Source organism: Pyxicephalus adspersus, chromosome W (genome assembly GCF_032062135.1).
Source record: "Pyxicephalus adspersus chromosome W, UCB_Pads_2.0, whole genome shotgun sequence".
In the NCBI taxonomy this organism is placed as follows: Eukaryota; Metazoa; Chordata; class Amphibia; order Anura; family Pyxicephalidae; genus Pyxicephalus; species Pyxicephalus adspersus.
Genome location: NC_092870.1, coordinates 12,909,805 through 12,924,472, shown reverse-complemented (window position 1 = coordinate 12,924,472; position 14,668 = coordinate 12,909,805). Strand labels below are relative to the sequence as shown.

The 14,668-nt window shown below is 40.7% G+C and overlaps 1 protein-coding gene across 1 annotated transcript in view; it reads left to right on the top strand.

Moving 5' to 3' along the window:
* LOC140342894 (THO complex subunit 2-like) overlaps window positions 1-14,668 on the top strand; it is a 162,545-nt gene that overhangs the window by 12,114 nt on the left and 135,763 nt on the right. Inside the window, exons 5-6 of the mRNA XM_072429265.1 lie at window positions 3,465-3,563; window positions 9,038-9,092. Coding sequence (XP_072285366.1) covers window positions 3,465-3,563; window positions 9,038-9,092 — 154 coding nt within the window. The remainder of the gene's footprint in view (window positions 1-3,464; window positions 3,564-9,037; window positions 9,093-14,668) is intronic.

The window sequence follows — 14,668 nt, the reverse complement described above, 5'->3', positions numbered from 1 at the left end:
AATAATCTCAGGATAAACAAGGATGGCTTCTTCTACAGTCAGTTGTGATGAGCGATCATACTTTTCTACTTCTTTTAATTCTTTAAAAAAACTCATCCTGGAATCTCTTTATTTGCACATTTTCTGGTCATTTATTTTTCACGCATATGCGACGTCGCTTTACTGTTGAAACTTCCATTTTGTCCAAGTAGGAATCAAAGTCTAATTCTTCATTTGAAGAGGATGATCCTGAGTTACCAGTGCTTATAGCTTCATCCAGTGGTGGTGTTTCAGGTAGTAATAATCCCTTCATGCAAACTGCTACATCATAGAGGGCCTTTTTTGCAGTATCAGTCTGGTCATCGCTGAACAAAATTCAGCTCATTGTATCAACATAAAGAGCAGCTAACAAGATTTGATTATCCAGTAAGAGATTCTCTCTTTTCCTCGTTGAAGATACAATGCCATCAGCTATTAACCCTTCACTTCTGTTCAGGCAATGTATCCAGCTCTTCTATTTCAAGAAGAATTTAGCAGGTGTTAAATCTTCAGATTGCAAACTCTTGGTGACAGTAAAGGGGTTAGAAAGTAGATTTTCCAGTGGTTTTACTTGTGTCCACTGGCTTTCAGTTAATAAAACATTTTCATTGTCCAGTTCTTCAAGAAAGTCTTTTAGTTCAAGCAAACACTTTACCATCAAATAAGTGCTTCCCCAGCGTATTGTTTGATCCAAAATGGCTCCTTTTCCGGCACATCTTTTCAAAATGGCTTCTGTTTTAGGGGCCCTGGCTGCAACAGTTACTTGCCTCCATTTGCCAATTAGAGTAGGTGCATGACGATCTTTAAATCCATCTCTTATTGCAAGTTGCAGAGTATGAACAGCACAACGCATGCATATGTTGAATAGTAGTACGCTTAGATGCGTCTTGAACATTGTTATCCAAAATGTCACTATTCTCTTCACTTTCACTTTCTCCAATACTTGCGGAACTGTCTTCCTTTAATATCTGTCTGTCACTTTCTTCATCTACTTTATTCATTTCTGAATTGTGCTCAACATCTTAGAAGCATTATATTTCACAATACATAGAATCTGTTCCTTTTTCATTTCAAAATCTTCTAGAACATCCTCTGCTAACTTCTGAAGATAGTCACTGGTGTGATGTACCTGGGTGTCCTTTACTCCTAAGGTTCACGTTATTGTTTTATTATTTTCATCAACAAATCTAACATTAATGGCAAAATAATTGATTGACATGTGCATGGATCCATTTTTATGAAGACAAAATGTCCCTTCAGACATTTTCGTAGTTCTTCCTTTTTACATTTGCCCTCTTCAATTATACGTTTCCGTATACTTTCTCTTTGCAGAGAAACACCAAGTTTTTTAGCCATTTCTCCATTTAGGCCTAAAAAGGCTGGCTGTGAAAAGGATAGTGGTACATTATATTTCAATAATGTGGTTTTTCAATTTTTGTGTTTTTTTTTTTTTTTTTTCCCCAGACGTAGATGGAATATTTTCATTGGCATCTTTCTCGTTCACAACTTGTAACACTTTAGGATGAAAACGCTGCAAGTGTCTTTTCAATTTTGATGCTCTTGTAGATGCATTTTTGTTGGACCCACTGAAACTGCTTATTTTTGTATCACATTGTTTTTCACCATCATCTTCAAGAATACATTGGCACACGTAATGTTTCCCATCACCTGATAATGTAAAGTGCTCATAAACAGCTTTATCTTGTTTGTTGACAGACTTTTTGCCATTGTGAATGGGGTGCCGCTTTAACTTAAATATAAATATAAAATATGGTAAACTATAGGATATTATTTAATTTAAATACAAACATACACATTGTCCTGCACTATTGCAAACATACATACATCACTACACTATACACACAAATAAGCTATAGCCCTGCACTAAACTTAGACGTAATTTGTCCTATACAGAAAAACATGCACAAACATATATACTATACAAACAACACACAGCCCTGCATTTTACTCAGAAACATACATACAATATTCACTATACACAAATATTCATACATTTCTGCACCATACACACAAACATACACATAGTCCAGACACAAACATACACATAGTCCAGCAGTTTTCCTCAGAAACATACACACAGCCTTCCATCATAGTACACACAAGCAGCCATGCAGTTTTAAAATAAACATGAACACTTACAGTTGAATCCAAAAAGCTGTTCCTCCAAGTTCTTCTAAGCTCTTTTAGCAGACCAAGGAAGTTGAGCAGACGCTGCTGCCTTTATCTTTGTTTGCTGATCTTCAGCTGAAGACAGGGCAGTGGGAGGCTCCAGGGCCAGGGGGGCCACTTAACTAACTCCCTAGTATTAGGTGGTGTGCAAAATGTTGTTAAAGTTCAGCCGTGGATGGGAGCATATATGGAGAGTGCAGACAGGACACCTGAACACACAACAGGCAATAGCACTCGCCTACACCTATATCATTACACATGTTCACCTACACCTATATCATTACACATGTTTACACTCAAATGAACATATTAAGCACATTATTTCGGAAATTAAAGGAAAACACTTTTTGTAATGTACATAATCCAGATTACAGTCATGTGAATGTCTCAGATGAACTTCACACTAGTAGAAATACAACTATGCACAGGGCTTTATTCTTACATCAGAGAAGTACCTAATTATGACTAATGTTTGTGAAATGGGACATTTGAACTTGCTGTATTTTATTTTTTTTTTTTTATTATAATTTAAATTTATCAGGAGTCAGAGTCAGCACATTTTTATCGACTTCAACTCCAGGTACCCAAAATTTTCTCCAACTCTTACTCCACAACCCTGCCCAACAGGACTGTGTCATCAATGTATGTCTATTTTCAGAGGAGTAATAGAGTACGAATGGGACAATAACAAAAAAATGATCCCAGTAAAATGCAGGGAATCTATAACTGGATATTTTAAATGTTAACCCACTCAGACCTCTGGCTAAGTAATAATTCTCAGATGGAGTTGAGAACAGGAATACACTACTATATTTAAGGGTTGGCCACTATCTTCTCTGAATAATTAATGCATGATAATGTACTTGGTTTAAAAGTGATGTTGGGCAGCAGCATTTGCTGTTGTCTACTGACCTATGTATTGAAGTGCTGTAACAATAACCAGCTTGTTTTTTTATATGTAGTTCACTATAACTATATGTCATCTGTCATCCACCCTAATAGGGGTGTTAAGGGGAATCTTACCGATTTGAATCCTTTTTTTGGGAGCCGAGGGAATAGGTTGTAGAAAGCATAATGTTTTCTATAACAATAATTCAGTGTCTATCAGAGAACAGATTTCACTGCCTGCTATAAATGGCATAGTGTGGTTGTTAGGTCAAAATTTTAGTCTTTACCACAGAAGTAGATAAGATATTACCCATTGGGGACACTGGTAGCAGATGTTAGATCTCTGACTTCCAGTTTTGAATTCACAGATATCGAAACAAGCTGTTTTGAAGAAAAATGGCGGCGCGATCATTTTACCCAGCTGGTATCATCATGTTTGGTAAGAGTAAAGTTTGGCTGCAGAAGAAGTACATTAATAAAGGGTAGTGGATGTATATGTAAATATTGTGGACCTTTGATTTTTATGAAATATGTTTGGAGACAGAAGCAAAATAAATAATCTGTTGGAATGTCCGAGTGCCTACCAGTTTCATGAGCAGACTTTAAGCAGAGTCTCTAAAAAAGCTAAAGCTCAGATTTAGCCTACTTATTTTTTTACATTACACATGTTCAGAAACAAATTAAAGATTACACTTAGGATTCCATCTACCCACCTTCTATAACAGTAAAACTAATTTTGAAAATGAAAAAAGACGTGGTGACGAAGGTGAGGGTTCTCCAATTGTCATATACATGCAGGTAAAAAACAAAACCATGTTTGTTTACTGTCGGCTACTGCACTTGTCCCAGGCTCTATTACCTTCTGGCTACAATTATGCCCTTTAGCCATTCATAGGTAGGGCTCTAGGTAAGCAGTGTGAATCTTTCCTTTTACTCTTTACATATAAAGGAGGCATTTTTTTTTTTTAATATGATGAGAGAACGATAGCCTACTTTTTTTTTTATAGTTTTGAAATTGCTCTTTAAATTGTAAGTTAACAGAGCATCTCACAATCTGGCAGCCTGAATAGTTTTGTCTGTGTCCACCCACTCTATATTAGGCTAACTGACAGACATGCTCACAAAGAGCTAAACATTAAAAGCTTGCATTTCATCACTGAAACTATTTTGTGTTTCTTTTCTTTTCTTTTCTGGGTTGATGTTTTGGGTATGATGTGCGTAGGGGGGGGGGGGGGGGGGATTGGCTGCACATAGCCATAGTTTTCTCCCAAACATTTGGCATTAGAGAAGTTTTTTTTTTCTCAGATGAAATATAACAGGGATGAAAAAGGTTCCCTGGTTCCTTCCACTGCTCTCTGCATCACTATAGGACTCCATATGGGTTCCAAAGATAGGAAGATAGGTGGTGGTACAGAAGGGCTGCCAGAGCCTAATATAATGCCTTGGTTTTCGTTTTTTTTTTTTTTTTTAATGGTATATCTGTCCATTTTGGAATTTCTCACTTCAGTAAAATTGTTCTACAATATTGTAACCTCCTTTTTTTTTTTTTTTTTTTTTTTTTTTTTTTTTTTTTTTTTTTTTTTTTTTTTTTTTTTTTTTTTTTTTTTTAAGTCTCTGTCCTATTATCAATACGTCATTTTGCTACTTTATGGAATTCAGACAGATCATGGCTGGTGGAAGGTGCTGCCAAGGTGCTATACATTAAAATAAGAAGCTGTGATAATGCCCCATTGATTCTGAGCCTTCATGATTCAAAGAGCTGAAATCTAGTGAATATTAAGGGAAATATGATGATGGATTCTCTTTATCGGTTCTTTCTGACTTTAGCATCTTTTATTGCACACTTTTTAAAAAGCTTTCAATGTGCAAGGAAATCTGAGTAAATGATTTTAGTACAGGAGAGGAGTCTGCAAAACAGTGGAAAGCTGAAGGCATATCTAAATTCCAAAACAAACATGTTGTTATGTATTGAACCTCACCAGTCTTTAGGTGTGATGGTTTCATTAAAATTTCATTTCATTAAAAATCCCCCTTTAATCTTTTAGAGTGACTAATCACTCACAGTATTTATGTAGTAGCGATGTAAAACATTGAACAACCCCATTTTCAACTTATTGAAAAGGGAGTGTTGGATTGAGTAGGACTTGCAGTGGAAGGGTTTTACTCACATAGTCAATCCAGAGAGTGGTGAGCAGGACTAGATGTGGCCAGGAGCTGACTGTCAAACTACAGGCTTAGTACAGTGATAATGCCAATAGCTCAGCTCCCTGGTACAATTATATATTTTTTTTTTTTTTTTTTTTTTTTATCCTACTGTAGAGCAGATGGGCACAGACATCAAGAGAGTGACAACACTTAATATTTATATGCTGATCATAATTGTTGGTTAAGCCTACTTTAATGTATGACCACCTTTAGGGGTCTCTGCTCAATTTAAGTAATCTACTATTTAAATGGAAAGGTGTCAAACACCATGCAATCTTTCATGTAGGCACCTTGTTAGATTTCATTTTTTTTGCAGCTTTGCATTTTTCGACGTGCTGATCTGTGGAGTTTTGGCTAATAAAGAAATTACATAAAAATTAAAAAAGCTCAAAGGCTACTGGATTAATTTGACCTTTGTCATGATGCAGCTTCAGCCTTTGAAATCCTATTATTTTCAAGTAATGGAAAGGCCAGAGTTTAATTGCTTCATAGAAGTGTCCCTTATAGTTCTAGACCAAAAGTCCTATTCCAGCTCCACCTATCATATGCACATGCCTGAGTAACCATGAGGATGTTTTTCTTGTGGAGAAGAATGGCTGCCAAGTAACACACACAAAAATACATAAATGCTTCTCTTACCTGTGACACATTTAAAAACTAAGTCAGGATACAGAAAATATTATTATTTGATTAACCCCGAGTGTGACTCAGGATAGAAAAAAGATGCTGGAAGTGGTAACCCCAAGTGTGACTAGCTAAACCTATAGAAAATGATAGTAAATCAAGCCTTACCTGACCTGCCGGCGTCCTTCGCGTCTTCTTTATTCCTCTAGCCGGCGTTCTCTGCATCCAATAAGTCACCGGGAGTTCCCGGTGACGTCACTGCGTGCAGACGTTCCGTTCGCGGCGGAAAATTCAAATCTTCAAATCTATTTGTATTGCGTTCAATACAAAATAACTGTATTGCAATACAGTAGATTTATGTGTAAAAGCTGTAATTGAGCCGGTTAGCCCTAACGGTTCCATACGCATCTGTTCTGTGTTGCAGAAGGAACTCATAAAGCTCAGGAGAGGTGTAGAAATTGTCAGTTATGACACAATAGCCCTGACCTAGCAATGGCTCAATGAGGGATAGCACTGAAGATGTTGCCAGTAAATGGAAATCTTGGCGGTGCTGCCTGGTCCACATCAAGGTCAATAGGACACCATGTGCGCACAGGTTCAGAATCGTCGCTCAGTTCACTTTCTCTGTCCGATGACAAATTTCCTGGTGAATCACTATTGCTCGATTCCACAAGGGACTCCAAATCGCTATCACTGCTTTCAAATCCCTCCAAAACGGCGCTTGCGCCGGCCAGATGCCTTTTGGATGCCATGTGGTCTCCAACAATCAGTCAGGAACAATCAAGGTCAAAAACAAAGTAATGAAATGATACATTCAAGAAGTGATATATAAGCCATCAAAAGGTCAGGGATAATAGTGGGCAAAATGTAAATCAGGGCACTGGGCAATGATGCTTGGTGCACTACAATATGTATTTATACTTTTAGTATATGTTTTTGTGTTTTACTGTAAAATAAAATTTAAAAGCAGATTACATACTAATCTGCTTTTAAATTTCCCGCCCCCCAGAATCCATCACTCCATCGCATCACCCGGAAGATGTTGCACATCTTGCCGGATGATGTGGTGGGGATGTCCCCGCCCTGCTCACTCCACTGAAGCTGCTCACATCACCCAGAGGCTGATCTCCGGGTGATGCGAGCAGCTGCAGTAAATTCCAGGGGTGATGCCAGCGGGAAATCGCCGCTGGCATCACCCCCGAAATTTACTATTGATAATCGCATCTGCAGTTAGATGTGATTCACCATGCAGAAATCCTGCATGGTGCATCACATCTAACTGCAGATGCGAGCAGCGGGGTGGCGGGGACCTGGCCGGTATTTAAAAGCAGACTACTCTGTTAAATTTCTCACCCGGCCACTCCCCCCCCACCCCCCGGCGGAGAGGCGCCCCGGCATCACAGCGGGATCGTCCAATCGCCCCTGGAGCTTGGGGCTGAGGTAAGGGGGACCCTCAAAGTTACCCCGAGTGTGACTTGGGGTTACTGCTTTTTGCTAGTTTTTTCCACCCCGAGTCACACTTGGGATTACTGCTAGGGGGGTTAAACTTTATTATACTCATGCTATATAATACTGTAAAATACATTTTCATGAAAAACAATGTACCGCTTTTAGACATAAATCCGGACAGAAATGAACCGCCCATACCCGTTAAATATTCTCTGAAGCAAATAAATTAAAATGTTAAATAAAAAAATTACTATCCATTCTCTATTTCTTTTTTACATTTACTAGCAATAAGCTGAGGCACGAGTATTATATTTTGTAAAAATATTTTAACTAATAAGAGATGGATGGCTAGAATGAAAGCCACTTTGCTTGGCACTAACTAAAGGATATCTGGGAACATCTGGCTTTTTTTTTTCTTTTTCTTGTTAGTGCTGATCCAGAGGTCTGGAGACCATAAGCTGCAGGGAGCCGGCCTTGTTTTGCTAACCGTAGAAGCCCAATATCAGTTTTCATAGGACAATACTGAGTTCTCCATTTTCTAACATTTTCCATCACTAAACCTAATAATAGTAGAACCTGGATGTAAGGTTTGGGGGGGGGGGGGGGTCACTCTATTCCGGTTCAGTTGCAAAACACACTCTTATACTACTTCCAAGTAATTGTATATTGATTCACCTGATATAGTTCGCGATTTCAAAACAAAGAGCTCGTCAGGCACTTGGATAATTCAGGTTATGCCAGGAGGAGCTCCGATATTCGTGGAGAACTTTAGCTAGTTCCGTAGAATGTATTCCATGTACGCATACCACTTAAAAAAATTTTGTTAACCTTATTGTCTGTTGAAGTCTCTGCTTCTAGCCTATCCCTGTTATATAGCAGACGCATGGTGGATTGAATCAGATGCATTTTAGGTGGTTCTATATGTATCCATTGTAACAGTATCGCCCTACATGTTGCTAGCAAACAGAGGGGTATCCAAGTTTTTATTCCTTTATGCACATTGCAGGGCTGCATGTCTCAATTCCCGAACAGGCATAACACTGGTTGTACTACACTAGCTGTAGGTTTGTCACCCTCCTAATATAGGAGAAAACTTCTTTCCACAGTGTTTGTTTCTGGGATTGTAGCCAAATCCAATGCCTAAATGACACTTTATCACAGTCACACCGCAGGCACGTGGTATGCCTGGTTAGGGTGTGATGCCTGTTCGCCACCCGCGGACGAAACACCTTTATAGGCCCTATGGAGTATCTTAAATTGTGTTTCCCTCCAAATTTCGTTAGGAGTAGATTGTCTGTCAGGCATTTATATAGCCCTGTATTATTTTATCATTGAGATCAGGAATAGCAAAATCTTTTTGCCAACCCCAAGTATTACTCTTGGTAGTTTGACATAAACTGCTTGTAGTCTAGGATATAGTGAAGATATGAATGGGTGGGTCCAGTGACAGCAGATTGTCAAACCTATCCTTTACCATTGCTTCTGCTGGGTTGAGTACATGTGTGTTACAGTATTTCACAAACTGTAGATAGTAACTGATAGAAGTGGGTGTGAGGCCTGTGTGGGTAGAGCGTAATATCGTGTTAATTGTCTCGGCGTTATCGGTCTGGGTATATCAGGGGAGAAAGTCGCCCACTGTCTCCAATCCCCTTTCCTCCCATAGCTGGTAACACTTTTATGGTCTATTCCTTGACGGAATTGTGGGTTACCATGGATTGGTAAGTACCGTATTTTCCGGTGTATAAGACGACCCCCCCCCCACTCTAACCAATCATTTGGGGGTCGTGTTATATGCCCAGTATTGTACTGTTCCTTCTGCCTGTCAGATCTCACTATTGTGAGAGAACTGAGAGGCAGAAAGAACTGTACACTACTAGTTCTAAGTAATGAATGGGCACGTTCCTTTAATGAATGGGCGTGTTCCAGTGAAGAGCCAATCCAGGCTCATGTCCTGCTTTTCAGCTTACACGAGTCCTGCTGTGAAGCAACGCGAGCCTGCCCAGGAGGACTCATGTAAGCTGAAAAGCAGGAAACGGAAGGAGGCACAGGAGGACTCGCAGGGACGCCAGACCAGAGAGGGGACTCGCAGGGACGCCAGACCAGAGAGGGGACTCGCAGGGACACCGGACGCTGCAGGTAAGTACTGGTACCCGTCGTACAAGACGACCCCTGACTTTGTCATAGATTTTTCCGCGTTAAAAAGTCGTCTTGTACGCCGGAAAATACGGTACTTGGAAATTGTACATGGCAACTCTAGTCGGCGTCTGATTTCTCTCCAGTGTGGCAGTTGCGCTATTTTATTATGGAGTAATGCCACTAGTCGCCATGGCTGAACTAAAGCTTGTTCCAAGGGTGTATTGGAGTCTAGAACATGGCGAGTGTTGCAGGCTAAATTTATAAAGTCTAATATTTGGGAAGTTTACTCCTCCTTCTGCCTGTGTTAGTTGGCGCTTCTCTAAGGAGATCCTAGGTCTCTTCCCTAACCACAAAAATCGCTTAACCACTTAAAATATACTTTCAATTTTTGTATATCTCCGTGCTTCAGTAGGATAGATATAGTTTGCAGGGGGTATAAGAGATGTGGGAACGATGCCATTTTAATGAGGTGACATCTTCCCATCAAAGACTGTGATAACTTCTCCCACATTTGTAATTCTCTATTTATTTTTTGGAATAACGGGTGATAATTTAGTTTGTATAAGGATGAAAGGTATTTGCCGATCCGTATGCCCAAGTACCTTATGTGGTCTGCCACCATTTTAAAAGGAGCATTGGGCATCCACTGCCTATCCCTTACATTAGTCAAGGGGAGTATCTCGCTCTTGGTGAAATTCATTCTGAGACCTGCCACCTCCCCAAATCTTATAAGTATTTGCATAATGGTAGTAATATCCTTGGTTGGATTTGATGTGAACATTATTATATCGTCCGCAAATAGGGCTGCTCTCACTTCCCTATCTTGTATTCGTATACCATGGAGGGGTGCTCTTGTTTCTATATATCGTAGTAGAGGTTCAATCGCCAAATTAAACAGAAGCGGCGAAAGTGGGCAACCTTGTCTTGTGCCTCTGCCTAGTGGTATTATTTGTGATAAAAAGCCCGGTGTGTTTATCCTAGCCGTTGGTTTTCAGTACATAGCTGTTAATTTGTAATATGGGCCGTGAATACCTATTTTGCTCAGCACTTGAAATAGCCATGGAATATGTACATTATCGAAAGCCTTCTCGGCATCGATACTAATCAGAGCTAAATCCATATTAGGATGGCTTTTGGCGTATTATTGTAAGACTGTGAGCACTCGGTGTATGTTGGTCACTGCTGATCTGTCTTTCACGAATCCGCGTAGGAGATATTATGCCCGCTAATAACATTGCAAGTCTATCCGCCATTATTTTGGAGAGCAGTTTGGCATCCAGATTTATTAAGGTTATTGGCGGTATGATGCCGAAAGGCGAAGTTCTTTCCCTGGTTTCGGGAGGACTTTTATGTAGGATTCTCGTCCTGTGGGGAGCTATGTCCCCATTTGCCTTATCACTTTATATACCTTCCCTAAATCTTCCACGATATTCTTTTTTAGCACCTTATAATAATCAGCTGTCAGGCCATCTGGGCCTGGGGCTTTACCATTAACTAAAGAGGATATCGCCTTTTGTATTTCCGCTTCAGATATATCTGTGTTAAGAGACTCCAACTGTTCTACTGACAGTGTGGGTATCCTCACTTTTTCAAAAGACTTTTTCTGCTGTAGCCTCTAGCTCTTGTTCTCTATACAGATTGGCGTAATACCTTTCCAGCAGTTTGTTAATGTCTCTGGGATTAATCACTAATGTCCCCAGACTATTACGCATTGCTGGGATATGTGTTTGCACGTTAGGGGGTCTAGTGTGCCTAGCCAGAAGCCTACCAGCCTTATTTCCAAATTTGTGGAGCTTTAGGTCATAATATTTATTCCTAAATAGTTCCCGTTTTTCTGCCCAAGCCTCAAAACTGACTTTAGCTGTCAGCCAAACTTGTCTATGGGCTGGTGTGGGATTAAGCGTAAATAAGGTGTGAGTTCTCCGCAGATTGTTTAATGCATCAATATACGCTTCTCTGGCATGTTTTTTTCCGGGTTGCTACATATGAAATAATACAACCTCTCATATACGCCTTCCCTGCCTCCCAGAATAGAAGAGGGTCGGTTTTATGTGCTGAATTGGTGACGAATATGTAAACCAGGCAGATTTTAGCTCTGCCTGAAAGGCCGGTTCGGTAGCCAGATAAGAAGGGAATCTCCATAACGATGAGTCTCCCCTGGGCTGAAGACACTGCCACCGGTGCGTGGTCAGGAATTGCTTGGGTCAATAATTCAGGATTCTCAACCAGTGGTAGGAGGGACTCAAAATAGGTAGTCAATTTTAGACTGGTATGAGTGCAAATGAGAATAGAACGTGTATTGCCTTTTTTCCGTGGGGAAGTGATATCTCCAGCAGTCATGAAGTTGGGTGGATTGTGTAAAATCCGCCAGTAGAGTAGTTGAGTGGCTGTGAGATAATCTCCTCCCGGTAGGTTCCCTCATGGTTCTATCCTTAACCGCATACATCAGTGTTGAAATCCCTCCCCCCCCCCCCAACAAGTTTGTTTGCTGTAGGTTCTCGGAGGAGCCATCAGGCGACCTCTTGGAAAAACGAACCAGTTGGGAAATTTGGTGCATAAATATTGTATAGTGAAAGCTCTATAGTGGGGAATTTTAAGTTGAGTTTCACAATCCTACCTGAGGTGTCAGTTTCAGATTGAACTACCTCACAGTTTATATTTCTATGTATTACCACCATAACCCCTGCTGTCTTTACCACCGCAGGGTGGTATTAGGGGATCTTAGACCCTTTACATTCCAAGAAAGCACTCGAATCATGAAATCAACAAACATTGTAATTGCGTTAGGGTAAAATCAATCATTAGCATAATATAGCGGTACATCTCACCCCTTTCAACCATGGCAATCATAGAGCGGATGCAACAGTCTGGTAAGTAGGTACAAAGTCCACGGAAGATGACACAGTCCTCCGTCCCGCAGGGCTTCTTGAGAGGTGCGGTAAACCAATTTGGAGTAGTATAACCTAAGTTTTCCATCGTGTTGCTTTCAGCTGCTTAACCAGAGTAGAAGGGGATGGGAAAAATCAACCGGGGGGGTAAAAACTGTAGAAAACCAACAAAATTGTCTTTTTAGTGAACTTCCCTTTTTCCTCAGGGACATCCTAAGGGCTTGTATTGTCGCTTGTGGATCCACACCTGTAGGTCAAAAAAAGAAAAAAAAAAAATATTACGGATTGCTTCACTGCTATCAGAGAAGTCCAAAAACCTTCCCCTTTGGGTGAATCTGGCGTCATTTTTGCTAATTTTGGCTCTTTGTTGGATTGCGTGGTGTCTTGGCAGTATGGTCTGATCTGCATATGGAATCAGTGGACTTAGTGGATTGGGGTGATTCTGGCGATCTGGGGGGTCTGATGGTTTCTTGGGGTTGGGCCAATGATGTCATCTCTCATGTCTGGTCTGCTGCAGAGAACCATTACCCCATAAAGGATTCTGCCTCCTTGTAGTCGGTAAAAACATGGTTAGACCCTTGAAAATTGGTTATATGCAGTGTTGCAGGGTAAGCAAGGCGGAACTTTGTGTCGCTGATGTAGTCTGGAACACATGTTTTGAAATAATTTTCTCTTGCGGAGACACTTCTGAATAGTCTGCAAAAATTAGCAGATTGACTACCTCTAGTGGTAACTCCCACTGGCACCTATACGATTGTAGTATGGCCAGCCTATCCGCATAGTCACGGTAACGAACGATGATGGGTCTAGGATTGTTACTCCCCTTCCTCTGTTGGCCCATGCAGTAAGCTCTTTCCACTGGACATGTGTTAAGTCCCAATTGTGCCGGTAAAGTGGTGGAACACGGTTCCACAAGATGCCCCATAGAAAACGTCTCGAGGACCCTCACAATACGCAGATTATTCCTCCTATTGTGATTTTCAAGATCATCAATTTTTTCTCCCATGCTTTCCATTTGTTTGGTCATGGCTGCTATGGTGCCCCTTGCCTGCAGGAGATCATCTTCCGCCGAGGAAATCCTTTCCTCAGCGTTATGTACACGCTGTGACTGCTCCCTGATGTCTTGTCTAAGGGATTGCATCCCTCTGTTTATGGCTGTGTCTATAGTCTCTAAAAGAGTAGGCTTTAGTATAATTGCAACAGCTTCTGCAATCACTGTGGGATCAGAGACAGGGACTCACATGATTAACGGAGTCAGGCTGGGGCTGCAAGTTCAGTAGAGGGGGAGGTGTGGCCATCTTGGATATCCCAGCACAGCTTTTCTCCTGCAACTGGGGAGCTAGCTGGTCTCTGTTCGGTGTTATCTTCTCCAGGAATCTCTCCATCCAGCAATTGCATGGGTGAGGTAAGCGTCCCTCCTTGGCTTTGGCGGCGCGAAGCAGGCTGTAAAACGGCTGGATGAGGTACCGGTGAACGGGAGCCTCTACGCAGTTCTGCTAGTCCATGAGGCGCCGGAACCGGAAGTTGTCAAATTTCTTTTAATTGAGTGTAACAGATTCTGACAGCATAAACAGGAATACAATGGGAATTTGGACATTCCTGCCTCTTGACATTAAGTTTATGGGAATCAAAAAGACATTCATTATTATAGAGCCTTGTGGGGGGCGGGTTTATGTGTAAAGCAGAGATCCAAACTAAGCCAGGTTCTCTCAGAATTTAGAAGCGTTAACAATTTTACTCTGTTTAATGCTGCTTTGATATGGTGGCCAGGAGGCATAGTTGTGTATTGTATTGGGAAGATAGGGAAGATCGTGAAGAAGTTGTTTCTAGTGTCTTGACCTTGGACTCTATTTGTGCTTTGCTTTTTGAGTTGCAGAAATTATACAAGAATTTATAATAAAATCAACAGCTCCTAAAGCAAACGCAGATGATGGCTCTCTGTACTAAGACAACACTGGGTGCCCAAATGACCATATGCTTGCCCTGTGATATTCGAAAAGAAGTCCTTTTTACCCCAAACTAGGAGTACTGGAAACTACCCCGAACAAGTACTGGATGGGGCAGCTGGAGCAAAGGCAAATGATTTGTCCAACATTAATAGGCTGAATAAGCAACACACAGGCCTTTGTTTTAGGTCTGGCTGTTGTGACATTGATGGCTAAATAAATAAAACATACTTGCTATTTAACCACCTGAGCGTTAGACTGATTTCTAGATTTCTGTTCCAAAAGCGTCACAGGTTTTCATGAAATTTTTTTTTTTAAATTGTA